At 45.0% G+C, this 18,772-nt stretch overlaps 1 protein-coding gene across 1 annotated transcript in view; it reads right to left on the minus strand.

The window, feature by feature from the left end:
• Positions 1–2,921: 2,921 nt before the first annotated feature.
• C8A (complement C8 alpha chain) overlaps positions 2,922–18,772 on the minus strand; it is a 63,720-nt gene continuing 47,869 nt past the window's right edge. The window contains exons 8-11 of the mRNA XM_041771261.1: positions 13,144–13,275; positions 11,874–12,031; positions 7,512–7,734; positions 2,922–3,431 (exon numbers count right to left, since the gene is read on the minus strand). Of these exons, the coding sequence (XP_041627195.1) occupies positions 3,280–3,431; positions 7,512–7,734; positions 11,874–12,031; positions 13,144–13,275 (665 nt within the window). The 3' untranslated portion in view covers positions 2,922–3,279. The remainder of the gene's footprint in view (positions 3,432–7,511; positions 7,735–11,873; positions 12,032–13,143; positions 13,276–18,772) is intronic.

The following is an 18,772-nucleotide window of genomic DNA, read 5'->3' on the forward strand; positions in this document are numbered from 1 at the left end:
ATGAGACCTGTAGCCATCCCTGGCCTCCTGCACCAGACTGGGGTTCTTGCAGAGTCAGAACCACATCCGATTCACTTCTGCATCTCTGGCACTTGGCAAGGGGCCTAGCACCCTGAGCTCCCCTGGGTGCTTCGCCTATTTCCCAAGCGAAGGGGTAGCAGCCCTGATTGCCTTCATACGCATCACATCCCCTTCCCTTCCTGACTCCCGACGGCTTCATTTCTGCAGTGTGGTTTTTGCAGCCTATCCTTCCTCTCTGTCCGTTCTCTTCACCCTAAAGGCATATACAGTTCAGAAGAGATTCATTGAGTGAACTCTTTAGATCTTCCTCTCTCTCAAAGAAGAAAAAGCGAAAAGAAGCCTCTCCTTATTGCTTCTCAGTCTGTCATTAATTTACTTTCCAAAAGACACCTTGTCAAGCTGAAGATTATATCTTTAAGCCATGTTTTTACATCTGCTACCTATAAAGCCGTAGATTATAGGTCTCCTGAAAGGACCTGAGGGAAAATACATTTGACGAGCTTTATGCCTTTTGCTTGGCGAGAGCCAGGCATTCTTGAAGAGGGAAAGGCACTGATCTGGGGAGGGGTTGCTGCCTCTGAAACTGCCCTGCCAGTGTATTGTGATTTCTGAAACTGCTGGAGATGCAGCATCCTTGGAGGTGGGGGGCAGATGCTGGCCTTGGTTCTCCGGCTCTGGCGACAAGAAGGCGGGATGGCTCAGATGGTGGTTTTGGTTCACAGGTGATCCAGGCACCTGCTTAACCCTAGCGTTGTCATCTCCCGCCTAGATGACTAGACTTACCCCAGAAGGAGCTTCCTCGCCTCTCCCCCGCAGCCCACACACCATCCTGTGAGTCTCCGCACTGATGGACATCACAGAGCGAAGGTGGGGAGCACTGGCCTGTTGCACTGCATTCAAACCCTGGCTGACCATGAGGCTCAGCCTTGCCAAGCCTCAGTTTCCTTCACCGTGACATGGGACTCATAAAGCAAACCCGAAGAGGTCCCTGGTCAGGCTTGATGAGATAGCACAGATAAACCCTACCGTGGCTGCCCTTTTTGCTTTGTTACATACCTATTCCCACGAACACGTGATGACTCCTCGACACACAAGGGTTCTCAGCCTTGGCTGCTTGCTTCTTTCTTGTTTTATTGAAGAACAGCTTTAAAACTACTGATGTTTGGCTCTTACCCCCAGACATTTGGATTTAATGGGTCTGAGGTGCAGCCTCTGGACATCAAGGTTTTTAAAACTCCCCGGCTCATTCTACTGTGCAACTGAGCTTGAGAACTACCGTTTTCGGACCCAGCTTGGATGTCCTCTGTAAATTGCCCACCCGGCCTCAGTCAGTTGCTAGCCTGTAACTACCACTTCCTAGTAAATAATGAATGGAAATTAACTACTAATGTAAACTGACTTTAAAAAGAAAAAAACAGGGATCCCTGGGTGGCGCAGCAGTTTGGCGCCTGCCTTTGACCCAGGGCGCGATCCTGGAGACCCCGGATCGAATCCCACGTCGGGCTCCCGGTGCATGGAGCCTGCTTCTCCCTCTGCCTGTGTCTCTGCCTCTCTCTCTGTGACTATCATAAATAAATAAAAATAAAAAAAAATTAAAAAGAAAAAAACAAATTAATGACAGGATGAGAAGGAGTAAAGGAGTCTTCTTCTTTCACATGGAAGATCTAATGAGTTCAGAAATGAAACTTCCAAACTATATGTTTTAATTAATGATAGTAACAATAGTGATAATAAGGGTGATGCTAATAATTCCATGTGTGACAGGCACTGTGCTGTTTTATATGACATATTTACTTTCACCTTCTTCCCCACTCTCCATTCCCAATACATGTGCACCTCCCCCCCTGCAAGGTTCCTTCTCACCTTCAAATTTTGTTTTGCATGCGAAATTTCTATCTTAAAGGCCTCTTCCCTCTTTGCCTAGTTTATAATCCTTTAAGGTCTAGGTCAAGCCCTGTTTCATTTATAAAATACACACAAGGGAAGGTGAATCTCTCTCCCACCTGACCTCCCTTGGCACTTATTTGGGCATCAACTTAGACATTAATACCCTGCATCCCTGACACGCCTTCTAATTGTTTCATGTATATGTATCCTATTATTACCCTAAAAAGATGGAGGATTACCCTAAAAAGATGGAGGATTCTGGAAAGATAGGGAGCACCAATAAATGTCAACCTACAAATGTTTTTGTCCCTACGGGAAATGCAGGTTTCACCACCGAGGAGCTCCCAACCTATAGGAGAAACTTGGAGGTTCAACAGAAAAGTCAGCATGACACAACATATTCTCCATCCGAGATATGACTGGAGTATTGTGGGGATACTGAGGCAGACTGGTGTGACAGGCTCTCCCACAGGTGGCAGGGAAGGCGCACGGATCAGCATTGTTTGGCCTCTCCACATCCACGCTCCAGTCTGGGGAGCTGACTACTATGGACGTTTTGGAACTGACTCTTGAGCTCAGCTCTCACTTCATCAAGAGATGCTTGAATGGTCTCTCCCAATTCAAGGCTCAGCACGGGACTCTGGGGAGACAGTGCTGAACCAAACACAACTGAGCTCTCCTGATAACTATCTCAGGGGAGGCAGGTCATAAAGAGTCACAGGACCTATGGCAGCCAACATAGAATGATTAATTGTGAAAAATGCAACAAAGGAAAAGGATAGGGGACCATGAGAAGCTAACTGGGGGAACTGTGTTATTTGTGGTAAGAACGTAAATGAGAGAGATTAAGTGAGGGAATAAATGAAAATACTGTTGAATCCAGAGGAAGGAAAATTGAAGGCACTCACGTCGGTCCTCATTTTTTCCTCATTATTTCAGTGGGTCTGCTTATTCTACTAACTAGTAATGGTTCTTTGAATGAATGAGCAAATATTGTAATCAAAGAACTGAAATCATTCTTATCATACTTTGTTTTATTTGCCATCGATTGTTTCAGCTACATCTGCTGGCCTCAGACCTCCAACATCCTATAAATCCCTCTATGGCATGGATTGAGATCTCTCTCTTGGTTTGGGATTTTTTTTTGGGGGGGGGGGTTGCTCCAAAGTGCTGTGAGCAGGACTGAGCCCCTAGTTAACGTCCAGCACCCAGTTGTTGATTGACTAGAGTCATAGGGCAGTTGGTTGTAGACGGCTGGTCCTGGGCCTGGCAGTTGGCAGGACAAAGAAGAAATCCATGTTGATTCAATTTTCCCTCAGCTGAAAGAAGTCGTTATCCAGTGACATCCACAGCATCTGTGCCCAGAGGCCATCAGCAAGCCTGGGTCTGCGCTTTCCACCCTGGACACGAGGCACCTCCATTCTGGGGTGCGGGGTTGTTGCACTCTCTCCTCCTCTCCTGGGTGCCTGCTCTGCAAGCCGACCAGGAGCTCCAGCAGCTCCAGTGACCATCGGCCTTGGCTCCTGCACAGATTATTTCCCAGGGGGAGAGGAGGTTAGCATACAAGAAGCAGCTCAGACTTTATATAAGGAAGGAGGCCCATCCCACTGCCCTAGAGTGGTCTGCAATCTCTCCTTGGGGAAATGCCTGGTGTAGCCAACCAAGACCTCTGTGCTCGCCACCTTGCACTTAATTTGAAACTCTGGATGGAGTGAGAAGAGGCCACTGAGAGCCCATCTCATGAAATTGGAGTGCGCGCTTCCATGGAAGATAGATAGCAGAGTAAGGCAGGAAGGCATGCTTCTCTGGAGGAATGACACAGAGCCACTGGAGGGTCTGAAGAGCAGAGAGCATAGCCCAGCCAAGGATTCAGACAAGGGCCAGCCTGACAGCCCCGTGGAGAGGCTTGCTGGGCTTTTGTGAGGGTTTGCAAGTCAGATTCGCTCAGACTCTTAAGGTGGGGCCACAGTGGATGACAGAGTCTCTGCTCAGAGCATGACAGCACAGGCACTGATCATGGGTCACCTCTGGAAATCCAGCTCATGCGGTCCCTTGGCCTGGGGCTGCTGCCTTCCTCTGGCTCTGTGCCTTGGGGCAGACCCTCTCTCAGCCTGAGTTTCCATTTCTGTAAATGAAACAGCTAGGCTAATCTGGTGGGGTTTTTCCATCATTTTTTTTTCATTACTGGTTTTCCCCCCTTAAATGAAATCTTATAAAAGCCCTAATATGGCAGCCAGATGAAAGTCAAGCTGTTTTATTTGAAGCTGAGGTGTCTATCAGGTTTGCCCTGCTCCCCTGGGGCAGCCCCTAAGACCACAAGTTTTCTCAAATCCCAGTGTGAATATCACTGGATTAGATTATCTTCAGGTCCCTTCCAGTTTTGTAATTATACTCCCTGGTGGGACAGCCACAGCAGGATTCTCTGTCTCTGTTTTTTCCCCTGCCTCTGTGACTTGGTCCCCATAGGCAAAGGTTTGCAGGGAAAATCCTTAGGGACCAATGTCAGTGGGTCTCCATGGTGGCTGACTTCCCAGTCTTAGATTTCCTTACTGAATTAATCTTTGTCACGCTGAACATTCAGTCCCCAAGGCTGCCTGATGTCCACACAGTGTTTGTAACAAGGTTAATGGAATACCTGTGAGCTGCCTGCAATTGACTGAATGTAATCTAGCAGGAGAAATGGGCTCTGAGGAAGAAGACCCATCCTCTGAGCCCTGTCATCACCCCCGGGTCATTGGCATCATGTCCCCCTTCCCCAGGGCCCATTGTGTGTACAGATGACTCAGCATGGCTGCAACTGAACCCAGCATTGGACCATTGAAGAGACATAACTAGGTAACCCACACTCCTTCTTCCTCTCTACCTCTGTGATCTTGGACAAGGATCCAAGGGATCCAAGCAAGTCACTGGTACTGTGGGCACATGCCATAGTGTAATTACTGAGGCAGGGTTAGGCTAATGACTATGAACCAGGACATACCTTCTCTTCCCACCCCCAAAATAATGGTCAATGCAATCATCTCAGACTCTCGGCCCTCATTTCTGAAATTTCCTGACTCTGACTCTCAGGATGTACATCAGTAGAATGTAACAGTTTAGAGCTTGTGTCCTAGCATGGGTCCACTGCCCTGGGTCCAAATTCTGGCTCTGACACTCCCCAGCTGGATGACTTTGAGCAAGGTATGTCACCTTCCTCCTGTGCCAATTCCTCCTCTGCGAACTGGGGCTAGTAACAGTACTTATTCTTGGAGGAAGAGATGAGTTCATGCACATGAAGTGTTGGGATAGCACCTGGCACAGAATAAAGGTTAGTTATTCTTTCTGTCCACAGACCTTTGGTCCCTCTGGAAAAGCTGGCCGGCCAATGGGGCGAATGAGGGCTGAAACCCAGTCCACAGTCTGCTTGAAAAGTAAAGGAATCCCTGGGCCCTAGAGCTGATCTGTATCAGACCCAAAAAGTTTCATTGTTTCTTTAACCACCTGTCAGGTAGTGCTTTTTTTCAGTTTACATGAGAAGACTATGCCAATCTCTGCCCCAGTAATTAGTCTACTTGTTTTTTTATTCTCTGCATCCTTCTTCGTAAGGACCCTTGGAATCACTCACCTTCTTGGCTCATTCCTCTCAGAATTCCTCCCGTAGGAGGATTTAATTTGCACTCCCTTCATCCAGCAAAGGAGGGATTAAGACAAGGCACCAAGCCAAGATAGATCCTCTTGCTCTTATGTATCATAATAGAGCCTGACACATGTGTTGGCTAGTGTGTAACATCAACACAAACTGTGAGAAAGGTACTGATACTAACCCCATTTTTCAGGGGATTCTTAGATGAAAATTGGCAACCTTGGTATTCAGAGGCCTATCTGCCACCAGAACTCTGCTACCCTGCTTCCTGTTTAGATCTACTCCTCCAATGAGGAAATTATAATCCACCATAAACTCATTTTAAACCCAGGCTCCCACCCCATCTTACCATGGGTATCAGCGGTTCATTTTATGGACCTCAGAGTAATACCTTAGATATACCTCTCCAGACTTCCTTCTTTTTTCCTTCACATTGTCTATAATGCACTTGCCAGTTGAGAACGATTTATACATTGTGTCCTTGCCCTCATTCCATGTACAGTATAAGCAGCTTTGCATGTGTGGAAAATTGGAAGCTTAGAGATTTGGGATGAATTTTTGGGCTAGAGATTCTTGAGCGTCAGAGGAAACTTAAATGAGAGTGATGAGCCCCAGAAAAAAGATATGGTTGGCGAGGATCTCACAGGAAGTTAGGGAAGAAGTAGTTGGAACTCACATCCAGGTCCTCAGACTTCATCTTTAAGGAATATGGAATTCTAACCCTTGTCTGAGAGCCTTCTTCCCCGGTGGCAATCGGTTCATGCTATGCCATGATACATTTAAATCTCACTTGCCCCAGCCCTTTTGGATTTTGCTCATAATTCCTTGCACTGTAATGCAACTACTTAACTCTTGTAGTGAGTTGAATTGTGTGCCCCCAAAGATATGCTCAAGTCTAAATACCATCCCCTCTAAAGGTGACTATATTAGGAAATAGAGTTTTTAGAATAAGTCATATTAAAATGAGGTCATGATGGATTAGGGTGGGTCCTAATCCAAAGAGTAGTTTTCTTTTTTTTTTTTTAAGATTTTATTTATTTATTCATGAGAGACACACAGAGATAGAGAGAGGCAGAGACACAGGCAGAGGGAGAAGCAGGCTCCATACAGGGAGCCCGATGTGGGACTCGATCCCAGGTCTCCAGGATCAGGCCCTGGGCCGAAGGCGGTGCTAAACCGCTGAGCTACCTGGGCTGCCCCAATGAGTAGCTTTCTCATAAGCAGAGAAAACGGAGTTGTATGGATGAGAACACCACGTGGAGACAGGCAGAGATTGGAACGGCACATCTACCAGCCAAGGAATGCCAGGGATTACCAACCACCACCAGAAGCTAGGAAAGGTAGGTCTAACTTCATAGCCTCCAGAAGAAATCAACCTGGCCAATACACCTGAATTTTGGATTTCTAACTTCCAGAAGTGTCAGACAATAAATTTCTGTTTCTTTAAGCCACCCAACTTGTGGTGATTTCTTATGGAAACTCTAGGAAACTAATATATCCTTCCAGAAATGAATCCTATATCCATCTACACCTTGGCAAAACGAAACGAAACAAAACAAAACAAAAAACCCACAGATCTCATCTGAGAGAGGGTCTTGATAGCAGGGAGAAAGCATAAGCGCCATTAAAGCAGAGAGGTGGAGTCAGCCATAAAACTCAGAACACAGGTTCCTAGGTCAGGGGGCAAGAGGTCACAGAAAGGAGAGGCTGGGAACCCCAGAGATCCTTTCTGTGCTGGCCCCTCTGAGCTGGGCCAGGCTCAAATCTAAGTATGGACCTGGGGCACCTGGGTGGCTTAGTGGTCAAGCGTCTGCCTTCAGCTCAGGTCATGATCCTGGGGTCCTGGAACTGAGTCCTGAATCAGGTTCCCCACAGGGAGCCTGCTTCTCTCTCTGTCTCTGTCTCTCTCTCTCTCTCTCTCATGAATAAATAAAAATAGAATCTTAAAAAAAACACAAAGAAAAGGATGCATGGGTCTTACCCTTTTGCTCCATTTGCTCACAGGCAAGGCCCTTGCGACCCAGCGGGCACTGACACTTGCAGCTGGTGCCCTCAAGGATGGGCTTCCCATTGTTGAAGCAGGGCCCGCAGCGGCAGGCATTGAATTCCATCAGGTACTGGTCCAAGGCCCGGTGCAGGTTCTGGCGTTTGGTCTCCAGGGGCCCCAGGGTTGTATGTCGTAGCACCTCATGGATGGGTTGCATCTGTGGGTGCAGAAAGAACAGAGAGCCCCTCCCTGGGTCTCCAGCTTCCCAGAGCCCGAGAACTGGCCATCAAGCCTCTGGAGGGTCTGCTACATGCCAGGCATGGAACTAGACACTCAGTTCTATCCCACTGCGTTGAATCCTCACAGCCACTCCTCGGAGCAGGTACTAAACTCCGGAGACTCCGAGTGTTTGAGTAACTTGATCAGGCTCAAACTATTAAGTGCAAGAGCCATTCTGTACATGGGCCTGCTTATCTCTGAAAGCTGCAGTCCCCCAATCCCAGAGAAAGAGAGCTCAGCAGCTGTCTATGCCAACTTATCTGCCCCCACCAGTACATTTAGGAAGCAGGGAGAGTGTAAAGTATTTATTATGTGTGATGTGCTGGCAATACTGAACACTTCTCTTTTCGGTAAAAGTGTGGAGAGGTTAGGGGAAAGGGGTCATTTGCATTTGAGGCACCCATTCCAGAAATGACTTATAACCCAGCAGGTTTCCCAAGCTCAGCATGACTGCATTTCCAGCTGGATAATTCTTTGTTGGCAGGGGAGGGCAGTTCCGTGCGTTATAGAATGTTTAGAAGTATCTCTGGCCTCTACCCACTAGATGCTGGCAATAACTTCTGGTTGTGAAAACCAGAACTTCTCCTGACATCGCCAAATGCTCCCTGAGGGTGAATTGATCCCTGATTGGGAAGTAGTAGGTGTGGTAGAGAGCACTGAATCTGGAACCAGAAAATCTGGCATCGATTGGATCTCAGCTCTACTAGTTCCAGCTGTGTGATCTGTCAGGTTACACAGGGAGCTTGCCTTCTTCATCTCTAAAAGGGGAACAAAACTCTCACTTTCCAGGTTTACTGAGAGGATGAAAGCTGATAGATGGGAAAGCTCTATCACAGAGTGAAAGTTCAATAAATGCTGCTCACATCCTAGTTATGTGGCCTAGAACTCTTTCCTGTCCATCTTTAAACCTGAGCCTCATTTTCTATAAAATGGAAATAATAACCTACTTCCTAGAATTCTTATGAGGATCTAAAGAAGTAATGAATGAGAGATACCACTGCAAAAGGGAAGAACAGTATAAAGTAAAGCACCATTTTTATTAGTTAGATGTGATGATGGGGGAAAAAGCTGAAATTTTTCAAATTGCATGTACATATGGTTGTCTTCAGCATGCTTTTAAGGCTATATATTTTAACGTAGAATCATAAAATGAAAGCTCCTTTGAAGATCTCTCATTTTATGGGACAGTAACCTGAGGCGCTGAGATGGGAGTGATTTGCCAAGCTTGCAGGGCAATTCAGAGATAGGACTGAGCCACACTGCAGCCATCTCACTTCAGAACCAAAAGTCAATAGAGGGCACTTGCAGTAGCCTTGAGTGGATTCCTGGTAATGTGTACAGAAAGACCCGTGACAAACAGACCTTGGCTTGTGCTCATTGGCTGCAGCTGAGGTCACCAGCCTGGTCATTTCAGGACTGGATGGGCTGCCAGCCAAAGGCAGACGACCACTTACTGGAAGTTCAGGAAATTTGGCCCCATTGTTAGGCGGTCAGTGCAGAATGGGCTGCCCTGTGACTCTGGTTAAAGATGACTCAATTCCAGGGAAGGTCAGGACCATTGGGCAACTTCCCCATGACCTCCCAGCAGAGCTCAGCACTCAGTGCCCTGCCTCTCACTCCTCACTCCCAGAATCCACAGGAAGAGGAAAGGGAGCATTCCTTGGGAAGGGCAGGTAGAAGCTAAAAGGAGGTTGGGGTGGAGAAAAAGACTCCTAGAGCTTGAAAAGATACTGGCCATGGTTTTGTTCCCATTTTACAGATTCAGAGAAAGCAAGTGGTATGATGTTAGCGGCACAATATAACATAACTCAGAATAATATATAACATAGCACAACATCATACATTAACACGATTCCTGTATTCACTCAGTCTAAGTAACTGCCATAAATAAGTGCTGCTATTTAAATAAGTGCTAAGCTATGGGGATATGCAAATGAGTAAGACATTGTCTCCACGCTGAGCATCAGGTTCCCAAAAGCCCCCTGACTGGCCTCCTTGTCCATTGTCTGTCTGCCTGTCTCTCTCCCCCGCCCTTCAAGTCACCCTTGATATGTCTTTAAGCATCCTTCTTTTAAAACACAGCTCTAGCTGTGTCACCTTCCTGCTCTATAACCTACCAGCCCCATTCATGCATCAAATCTGAACTTCTCAGGAGGCAGCATGTATTGTAAAGAGATCGTGTATATTAGAGTCTGTTGAACAGAGCTCAAGTTGGGCTCTGCCATTTACCAGCTATGGTATTCTCACTTAGCTCCCATCAACGTGTTTCTTCAACTGACGTTCACTAAGTACCCTCTACTCTCTCCCTAAACCCGTGATGTAGCATTTTATTATCCCCATGTTATAGACCAGGAAACTAGGGCTCAGGAAATAAAGTAACTTGTCCAAGGTTATACACTGAAAAGGTAGCAAGCCAATGATTCAAATGATCTTTTTCACCCCAAACCTAGGCTCTCTTTCCCTAAAGACAGTATTTGGTCTTCTCCAAATCATTTATATCGAACTTACCCTTGGAAGCTTTGCTCAAGGCAAACACAAAGTTCACCTCTTGCCCACAAAAGTTTATATATTGCTCCTGATATCAATTTTACACTTTTTGCCTAAAAGACTAATAGCTTGATGATAGCAATTTTCAGACCCTATGTGAATTACAGGTGTGTGAAAATGGTCCCTTACTTATTGGAGAAGAAATGAGATCAGGGTTAATCCACCTGACCTCTTTCTTCATAGAGAGCAGGGTGAGATAATAGACTTTTGTTTCAACTGTTGGTATATCTTTTAAGAAAACGAATGTATCCATACCTGGGATTTAAAATATATGTAGAAAATGGCAAGAGTCCAGAACAAATGGGCAAGAAAACAATAATATGTTACTTAAAAGCCCCAAATACAACTCTATTCTTAATGGACTACCCTTGCCTATATATAGAAATAGTTTGATGACTGGTAGACAATCCATCTCCTCTGCACTTTGATTATAATTTTATTGCCTGTGTGAGGTTAGGCAGAGTTTCTCAATTTTAGCACTATTGACATGTGGGATCAGATAGTTCTTTGTTGTGGGGGCTGTCCTGTGTGTTGCAGGATGTTTAGCAGCCTCCTTGGTCTCTCCTCAGTAGATGCCAGTAGCACCTTCTTATAGCTGTGACAACTAAAAGTCTCTCCAGACACCTGCCAGATTTCCCCAGAGAAGCAAAAGCAGTGGGAACTGGTTATGAAGTCCCAAGGTCTGAGATCCAGGCGGTTACATATAAGCTATGTGACTGTAAATGGCTCATTGGTGGGGCGTCTGGGTGGCTCAGTGGTTGAGCGTCTGCCTTGGGCTAGGTCGTGATCCTGGGGTCCTGAGATTGAGTCCTGCATTAGGCTCCCTGCATGGAGCCTGCTTCTCCCTCTGCCTATGTGTCTGCTTCTCTCTGTGTCTCTCATGAATAAAAAATAAAATCTTTTAAAAAAATGGCCCACTGGTGACTTGAAGCCTCAGGTCCCTAATCTTTTCCATGGCAAGACTCATCTAGACAAGAGGTTCATTATGATGAGGGGATGGAACCCTTTAGAGCAGAGGCAGCAAATACAGCTTGGGACCATGGCTTGTTCTCGAACGTCTTTTGTGCTAAGAATGGTTATTATGTTTGTCAAAGTTTGTATAAAAAGGAGGGGAAGAATTTGTATGACAGAGACTGTATGTGTGTCACAAAGCCTAAAATATTTACTATCCATTCCTTTACAGAAAAAGCTTGCCAACCCCTACTTGAACAAATGTAACTTTAAAGTCTTTTCTGTGTGGATGCAAGTTCCTATATTTTAATGTGGCCTAATTCTGAAGAAATTCTGGGACTACTAGTATAAAACTGGGCTCTGCCCAGATATAAAGCTTCTGCCCCCAGTGGTCCTGTGGCCTGGGTTTAAAGTCACGCACTCCCAATAGTCAGGCATGGGGTAGGCCAGCAGATCAGTGTGCCGTTACATTTAATCTTGTTCTTTGATGGGCTCATAATAAGAAATATGAAATGATCTGGTCTGCTTCACTTTCATTCCTCATGGACGTAGAGTTTCTTCAAGTGCGAAAAGACTTACCTCAAAATCAATAACAACAGGATTATACTTTAATGACCTCCCCCAGGAACGGTATGTAATGGTGCTCCTCTTTTCAGTCAAGCCAGCACCCCAGCCAGAACTGCCACCTCGCACCAGAGAAATGACGTCTTCCACAGCTGTGGTCAGCCTGTGGCCTTCTGCCATCAAGAAGATAAGTGCATTAGTTCATTTTCCAAAAAGCCAAAGGACTGGTCGGTAGGCTCCACTGCTCCCCTTAGAGCTGTCTCCTATTCTTCTACCTTGCTCAGTTAACTAGCAGAACAAAGCAGAGGAGCAGGACAAAACCCTAGAAATGGACCCATTAGAGCAGACACTGGAGGACAGCCCAGCCCAGCCCAGCATGGCAGAAGGAGAGGATGAAAGAATGGAGGAGGAGTCATTCATGCATACATTTATTCCTTCATATGTCACATGTTTCCTCAGTGTCTGCTGCCTACCAATGAGATTCAATTAAATATCAGACGTCCTGTGACAGATGGGGCTCAGAAGGGGCATGAGGAAACACATACAAACTACAGTGGAGGAGGGAGGAGGGTGGTCTAGGTGAAAGGTGTAGAAAAGTGAATGAATTTTTATAGATAAATGGAGAGAGGAGGGAAGGGCATCACAGAGGAGAAACGATTTGGCTTAAGGCCCTGAGGCATGAATAGCCTAACACAATCGGTGTAACTTGAACCTGTTTCATATCTACCACATGCACTATACTGTAATCTGTTTCATCATCCCTGTGTCCTCTGTGTCTCCCACCTGAAAAAAAGTACCCAATACATTTGATGAATGAATGCATGCATGAAGACACACTGACTTGTTCAGGAAATGCCACAAAATATCTGTGTACAGTCTTTCTCTAATAATTGTTCTTTGACCTTGGTGACTATATTTGTCCCTCTCAGAGGACTTGTTTCTTCCCTCTGGACTATAACATGAGGGACCTTCATCTCAACAGTCAACTACCCAGGTTCGGTTTATACATTCCTTTCATCCCAGTTCGTTCTTTCATCTTTGTCAAGTGCTCGAAACCTAGGAGAGCGTACTTTCCAAAAACCACACATCTCTAAGGTGATCTCAGCCCATGATGAATTCAAAATAGAGCCACAACAGGCGATTGGTTTGGGATATTTAGCAGCTACCCAGTGTGACCATTGACTGTGATGAAGTCAGTTGAGGGGGAAAATCATGTTCATGCCCTGAGTGTGTATCCAAGGAAAGGTCTAGCTTCTTTTTGGGAGATTCATTACTCAATACTTACTAGGATCGCCACCTCCAGTATTTTCACAACCTTTTCCTTCTAAACTTCCTCCAATTTTCATCCAGTTTGCATAGTCATATTCAATGCCCACAGAAATTCCAAAGCACTTCTCGATATCTCTGCTGGTAATACCTGCAACAAGGCGATGGAGAGACACAAAATGCTGAGGTGCTTCAAGACAGTGCGTAGAGAACAACAACCATCCACAGCAGTTGTAACTTCAGTTTTGGAGTCTAAGAGATCTAGGTTGAGAGCCCAGTCTTTTAACCCAAGCTCAGCGTTCTCTTCTGTGTGACTCACGCCCAAACAATTCTTGAAATGAGGAGAATGTGTACTGCACATGCTAGTTGCTCAAAAGTGCCAGTTCCCTTTCCTTTGCACATTCTTCATGGAGCCTCCTTGGGGCAGAAATTCTGCTTCGTCCATCCATATAGCCCTGTGCCTCTTGTAGTAACTGGCCCATGATTGGCACCATTTTCACTCTCCCATTTTGCACACAATGCCTCTTCCTCCCTCCCTCATCGTTCCAAAGTCTACTCAAGCTCCAGTTCAAATATCATGTTCTCCATGAAGCAGATTTGGATCAGAATGCTTCCTTCTTTTTTTTAAAGCTACCAATGTGTTTCAGTCAGGCATGAATGATCATATTTGCACAATTTTTTTTTTTTTTTGCTCAGGACCTCTCAGTACCTTGGAGAGGTCAGAGTGCTGTTAGAAGATGGATAGATCTCCATGGGGAGTCAACCTGACTTCAGGCCCCATGATAACTGAGTCCCACATTAGCTATCTCTATATTTGTCTACATCTGGGGACCCACGGAGGAACCTGAATCTTGTAGATGAGGAGCATCATCCTCAAAGCTGTAAAATCATTTTATCCCAATCCCTCACTCTGTACACAAACAAAGCTGGGTTTCCAGCCCTTTGTTGGGCTGGCAAGTAAGGCTAGAAAAATCGACTAGGGCAAGGTCCTGACCAGAGTCCAGCTTTATCTGTGGCTCAGGTTTTCTGAAGGTTCTGAACTGGAGTTTGCATTTTTGAACTATCATTACTTTTAACTACAACTATACAATAATATTACCAATCCCTGCATTGTTATGGCAACCACAAGGAAAAAATAATTTAGGTCAGTTATTCAATTGAGCTAAGGATTAGATCTAATCTTTTCAAGGGAGTATTGAGGAAGCAAGTTTATTTGCCTGCATCCCCATCAAACTACAAACTCTGTGAGGTCAAATATTTGTGCCTTATTCACTGCTCTCTTGTCAACATGGCAGACAGTGTCTGCTGTGAAGGAAATGCTCCCTAACTATTTTGAGAATAAGTAATTGATTAATGAAAAAAATGAGCGAATACATATACACCATGAGTCCTGTGGTATGGGCTTCTGACAGAAAGAATCTCAGGAGTCAGGAATCCTGAATTCAAATTCCAGTCACTTAAATAAATGGATGAAGAAATCGTGGTGTGTGTGTGTGTGTGTGTGTGTGTGTGTGTGTGTGTGACTATTATATCTCTATCTCTGTATCTACAGCTATATCTATATAATATAATGTGCCACAACCAGGTTCATGGATGAATCTGGAGGATGTCATACTACATGAAGTAAGCCAGACACTAAATGAAAAAAATGACATGATCTCATTTATAGGTAGACTCTAAAAAAACCAAATAAATATATGGAAGCAAAGAGTAGAAAGGTGGTTGCCAGGGGTGCAGAGGTGGGGGAAGAAGGGAGATGCTGGTCAAAGGGAACAAAGTTGCACTTATGTAGGATGAATAAGTATGGACGTCTAATGTGTTGCCTGATGGCGACAGTTCATCATATTGGATAGAACACTGAAAATTTGTAAAGAGAGAGGTTCCAGGTGCTCTCATCACATACACACAGGCAAAGGAAACTATGTGAGAAGATACGTTAATTAGCTGCACTGCAGTAATCATTTCCCTTTGTATATGTATATCAGATCTTCATGTTGTATACTTGAACCGGGTACAAATGTTGTATTTTTCAAAAGCAAAACTAAACAAATCCTAGTCACAGGCACCCTGTATGAGCTGAGAAAAGGCTGGTGGCCACACTGGGCTTGTTTCCTGTTTGCAGAGACAGGGGCTGGCTCTGTCTCTCTCTAGACTCCCCTGAGCCACACACAACTCCAACCCCATGCCTCTGTGCACTCTTCTGAATCACTCCAGGGCTGGAAGCGCCTGGAAGGGGATGCTGTGAGGTATGAGCACCAACACTCAGCATCAAGCACAGGGCTTCTCCTGCCACTTCTATTTGAGTACTTTTAATTGTTAATGCATTACTAATTGAGGAAGATTGAGCATATTTAATTGTTTTGATTAAAAAATGCTTCACCAGTGATAAACAAGAGTGGGGAAAAGGAATTCACAGGCAGAAGCCAGAGTGATTACAAGGAGAATGGCAGTGGAGGGCTGCCTGCTTCCAGTGACAGGGTAGGCTGATTACAGGGTGGGAGGAGGTGGTGCTGGAGAGCACCCATAGAGCCCTTATGCTCACACAGGGTCTGCACAGCCTGCCATGTGCGGGGAGAGTGGAGTGAGGGTGGGGGGGATTCCAGTTCAATTTGAGCAGCACTGTTCAACTGCAAAGATTTGCCTTCCAAGGACACCAAGGTAGGGTTTCAGCCAGCAAGGGAAGGTCTGTGATTTAAGAATCATAGGATGTGAGAACTTCAAGCATCCTTGGACACCTAGCCCACACTCCTTATTTTTAATTGAGATGTTCTCAGTTCATAGAGGTGAATTATCTTTGCCTAAGATCATATAGGTAAGAGACGGTGGAGCTGAGATTCAAATTCAAGTCTGTTTCACTTAGAAGCCTGTGGCATTTCCATTAATTGCAGTTATCACATCAGACTAGAGAATTCTGCTATCAGAGAGAAAAATTTTGTAAACATTGACTGTGTATCATCCCCATCATGATGTGTGTTAGGCAGTGTAGACACTGTGAATTAAATAGGAATATGATGTAAATCTGAATAAGGTCTTGTCCTTGAGAAGCTAGCAGGTTTGGGACAACATACTAAACAAAAGCTAAGGTGTATCCCTAGAGTTGCCTGTTTCAATATACGAGGGTGAGAAGTGAAGTCACTCACCAGAAGCTGTAGGGGAGGCCAAATCAGGGCTGTCTACAGAGGGCCCATGGGAAAGCAATACCAGAAAGCTGGGGAGGGGGCTAGAGGGTAAAAGGGGAGGGGGGAGGGGGTAGAGAAGGTCTTACGTAGTGCCCAAATCCAGGACTTGAAACTGGTATCAGAAGCCAAGACACAGAACCAGAGACTTCTTGCTTTCAGCAAGTAAAGAGCAGAAGAGGAAGAGGAGAGAGAGAGCAGAGAAATGTCTGGAGCAATTGTGTGCACTTGCCCAGATGGGTGTGGGGTATGAGTGGACTGACTACACAGCTGAAGTTTGAAAAACACAGGAGTTAGGGGGCGTGAACCCTCCACCCAGTTGAAAATTGAAGTATAGGGGATCCCTGGGTGGCTCAGTGGTTTAGCGCCTGTCTTCGGCCTAGGGTGTGATCCTGGAGTCCCAGGATCGAGTCCCACATCAGGCTCCCTGCATGGAGCCTGCCTTTCCCTTTGTCTGTGTCTCTGCCTATGTGTGTGTGTCTTTCAAGAATAAATAAATGAGATCTTAAAAAAAAAAAAAGAAAATCTAAATATAACTTTTGACTCCCCCAAAATGTAGCTACTCTTGATGGGATGCCTACAGTTAACATAAATGGTTGATTAAAACATATTTTGTGTTTTATATGTATTATATGCTATATTCTTAAAGTAAGCTAGAGAAAAGAAACTTATGGAAATCATAAGGAAAATACATTTACAGTACTGTATTTATTGAAAAAAATCATGTATAAGTGGGTCTACACAGTTCAAATCCATGTTGTTCAAAGGTCAACTGTATTTATAGAACCAAACAGTGATCCACCATGGCTCCACCCCATCCCATCAGGCTAGACTCCTTAGATGTCAGCTTTGGACCCGTATCATGGCTACACAGTGAGATTGTCTGGAGTGCTTATTAAAAATACAGGTTCCCATGTCCCACCTATATCAGTTCTAATTCTGTATTTCTGTGTAATCAGCAATCTTTATTTAAACAGATAACCCAGATGATTCCTAGTTTGCACTTCTGGTGCCAGATATTGGATACCATGGTTCTACAGCAAGCTCTGGTGGCTCATCACAGAGCACTGGCCTCCACCCTGTCTCAATCAATGCCTTTGTCAATGCCTTGGATATGGACTTAGCAGCCAGGCTCATCACATCTACCCGTAAGAAGTAACTAGGAAAAGCCAAGGATCATTCAGATAAAGAATCAGGATTCAAAAAGCCCTCAAAAGGTTTGGAAGAAAAGACAGACCAAGCATGGCAAAATGAAGCTCAGTTGGGAAAGCTGTAACATCCTTCCCTGGGGAGAAAATACCATGTACAAGCATAATAGGGAATGGGTACAGCTTAGGAGAGCAAGAGAAAAGGCTGTAGGGTTTTGGACAACTTCCAGCTCAGGAAGACAATGAAGCCAGGTGAAAAACCAGGAGGAAATTATAATCAATAAAGTAAAGGAAGGGATAATCTCACTCTCTTTGTGTAGCTGAGAGAAACCTAGAGCCTGGCACAAAGTTCTGTAGTCTACATTTTAAAAAGGAAATAAGAAAATAAGACATTCACTCAACACTATTCAGCCTTAAAAGAGAAGGAAATCCTGCCATATGCAACAACATAGGTGAACCTTAGGACATTATTGTAAGTGAAATAATCACAGAAGGACAAACATGCATGATTTCACTTATATGAAGTATATAAGATAGTCCAACTATCAGGTGTAAGAATCATGGTTGGCAGGAGTTGGGAGAGGGTGAAGAAATTCAAAACCACATGCTTTGGGAATGTTTGAGGGGATGGGGGATGTTCACCTGAACAACAGAGGAAAGATCTCTCTTTAAGAGAGATCAGTGGAAAAAAAAAAATAAGAGAGACCAGTGGAACTAGATTCAGCTCTCTCCAGAGGGTTGTCTTGAGGAAGAGGAATTAGGCTTATTTGTGTGGCTGCACGGGCAAGAACTAGGAGCAAAAGGGCAAAAGCTACAGGAAAATAGATTTAAGCTCAACATAAGGTAAATCATCAAGATGGCCACAGGCCAAGGAAATTTGAGTTGTCTCATAAGGCAGTGAGCTCCCCATACTGAGAGGGTACCAAGCTGAGGCTATTTGCCTGTATGGAGCACAGTAGAAGGGTTTGAAGAATTGACCAGTGGTCTTTTAAGGTTGCTTCTAAAGCCATGATTCTGAAACTTTGCTCTCAGTGAGTTCACAGGCAAGTGTGAAGAACTGGAAGGGCATGATTACTACTCAGTGTGATGAGAGCTGTGAATGAGGCCAGCAGAGGGGACTCTTCCTCGGGGGTCAAAGGATATAGAGGCAAGTCTGAAAGGATGAGTAGAAATTAGCCAGACAAAGCAGAGACATTGAGAGCAAAGGGATGCCATGTGGAGGCCTTGCATCCCTAGCAGCAAGATTCTGCTCGGAAAAGCCAACCCGACCTAAACTCAAGAATAGAAAAGAGAGATGCCAATCAGTGTAAGAAGTACTGGTAGC

The sequence above is a fragment of the Vulpes lagopus genome, chromosome 10 (genome assembly GCF_018345385.1).
Source record: "Vulpes lagopus strain Blue_001 chromosome 10, ASM1834538v1, whole genome shotgun sequence".
Lineage (NCBI taxonomy): Eukaryota > Metazoa > Chordata > Mammalia > Carnivora > Canidae > Vulpes > Vulpes lagopus.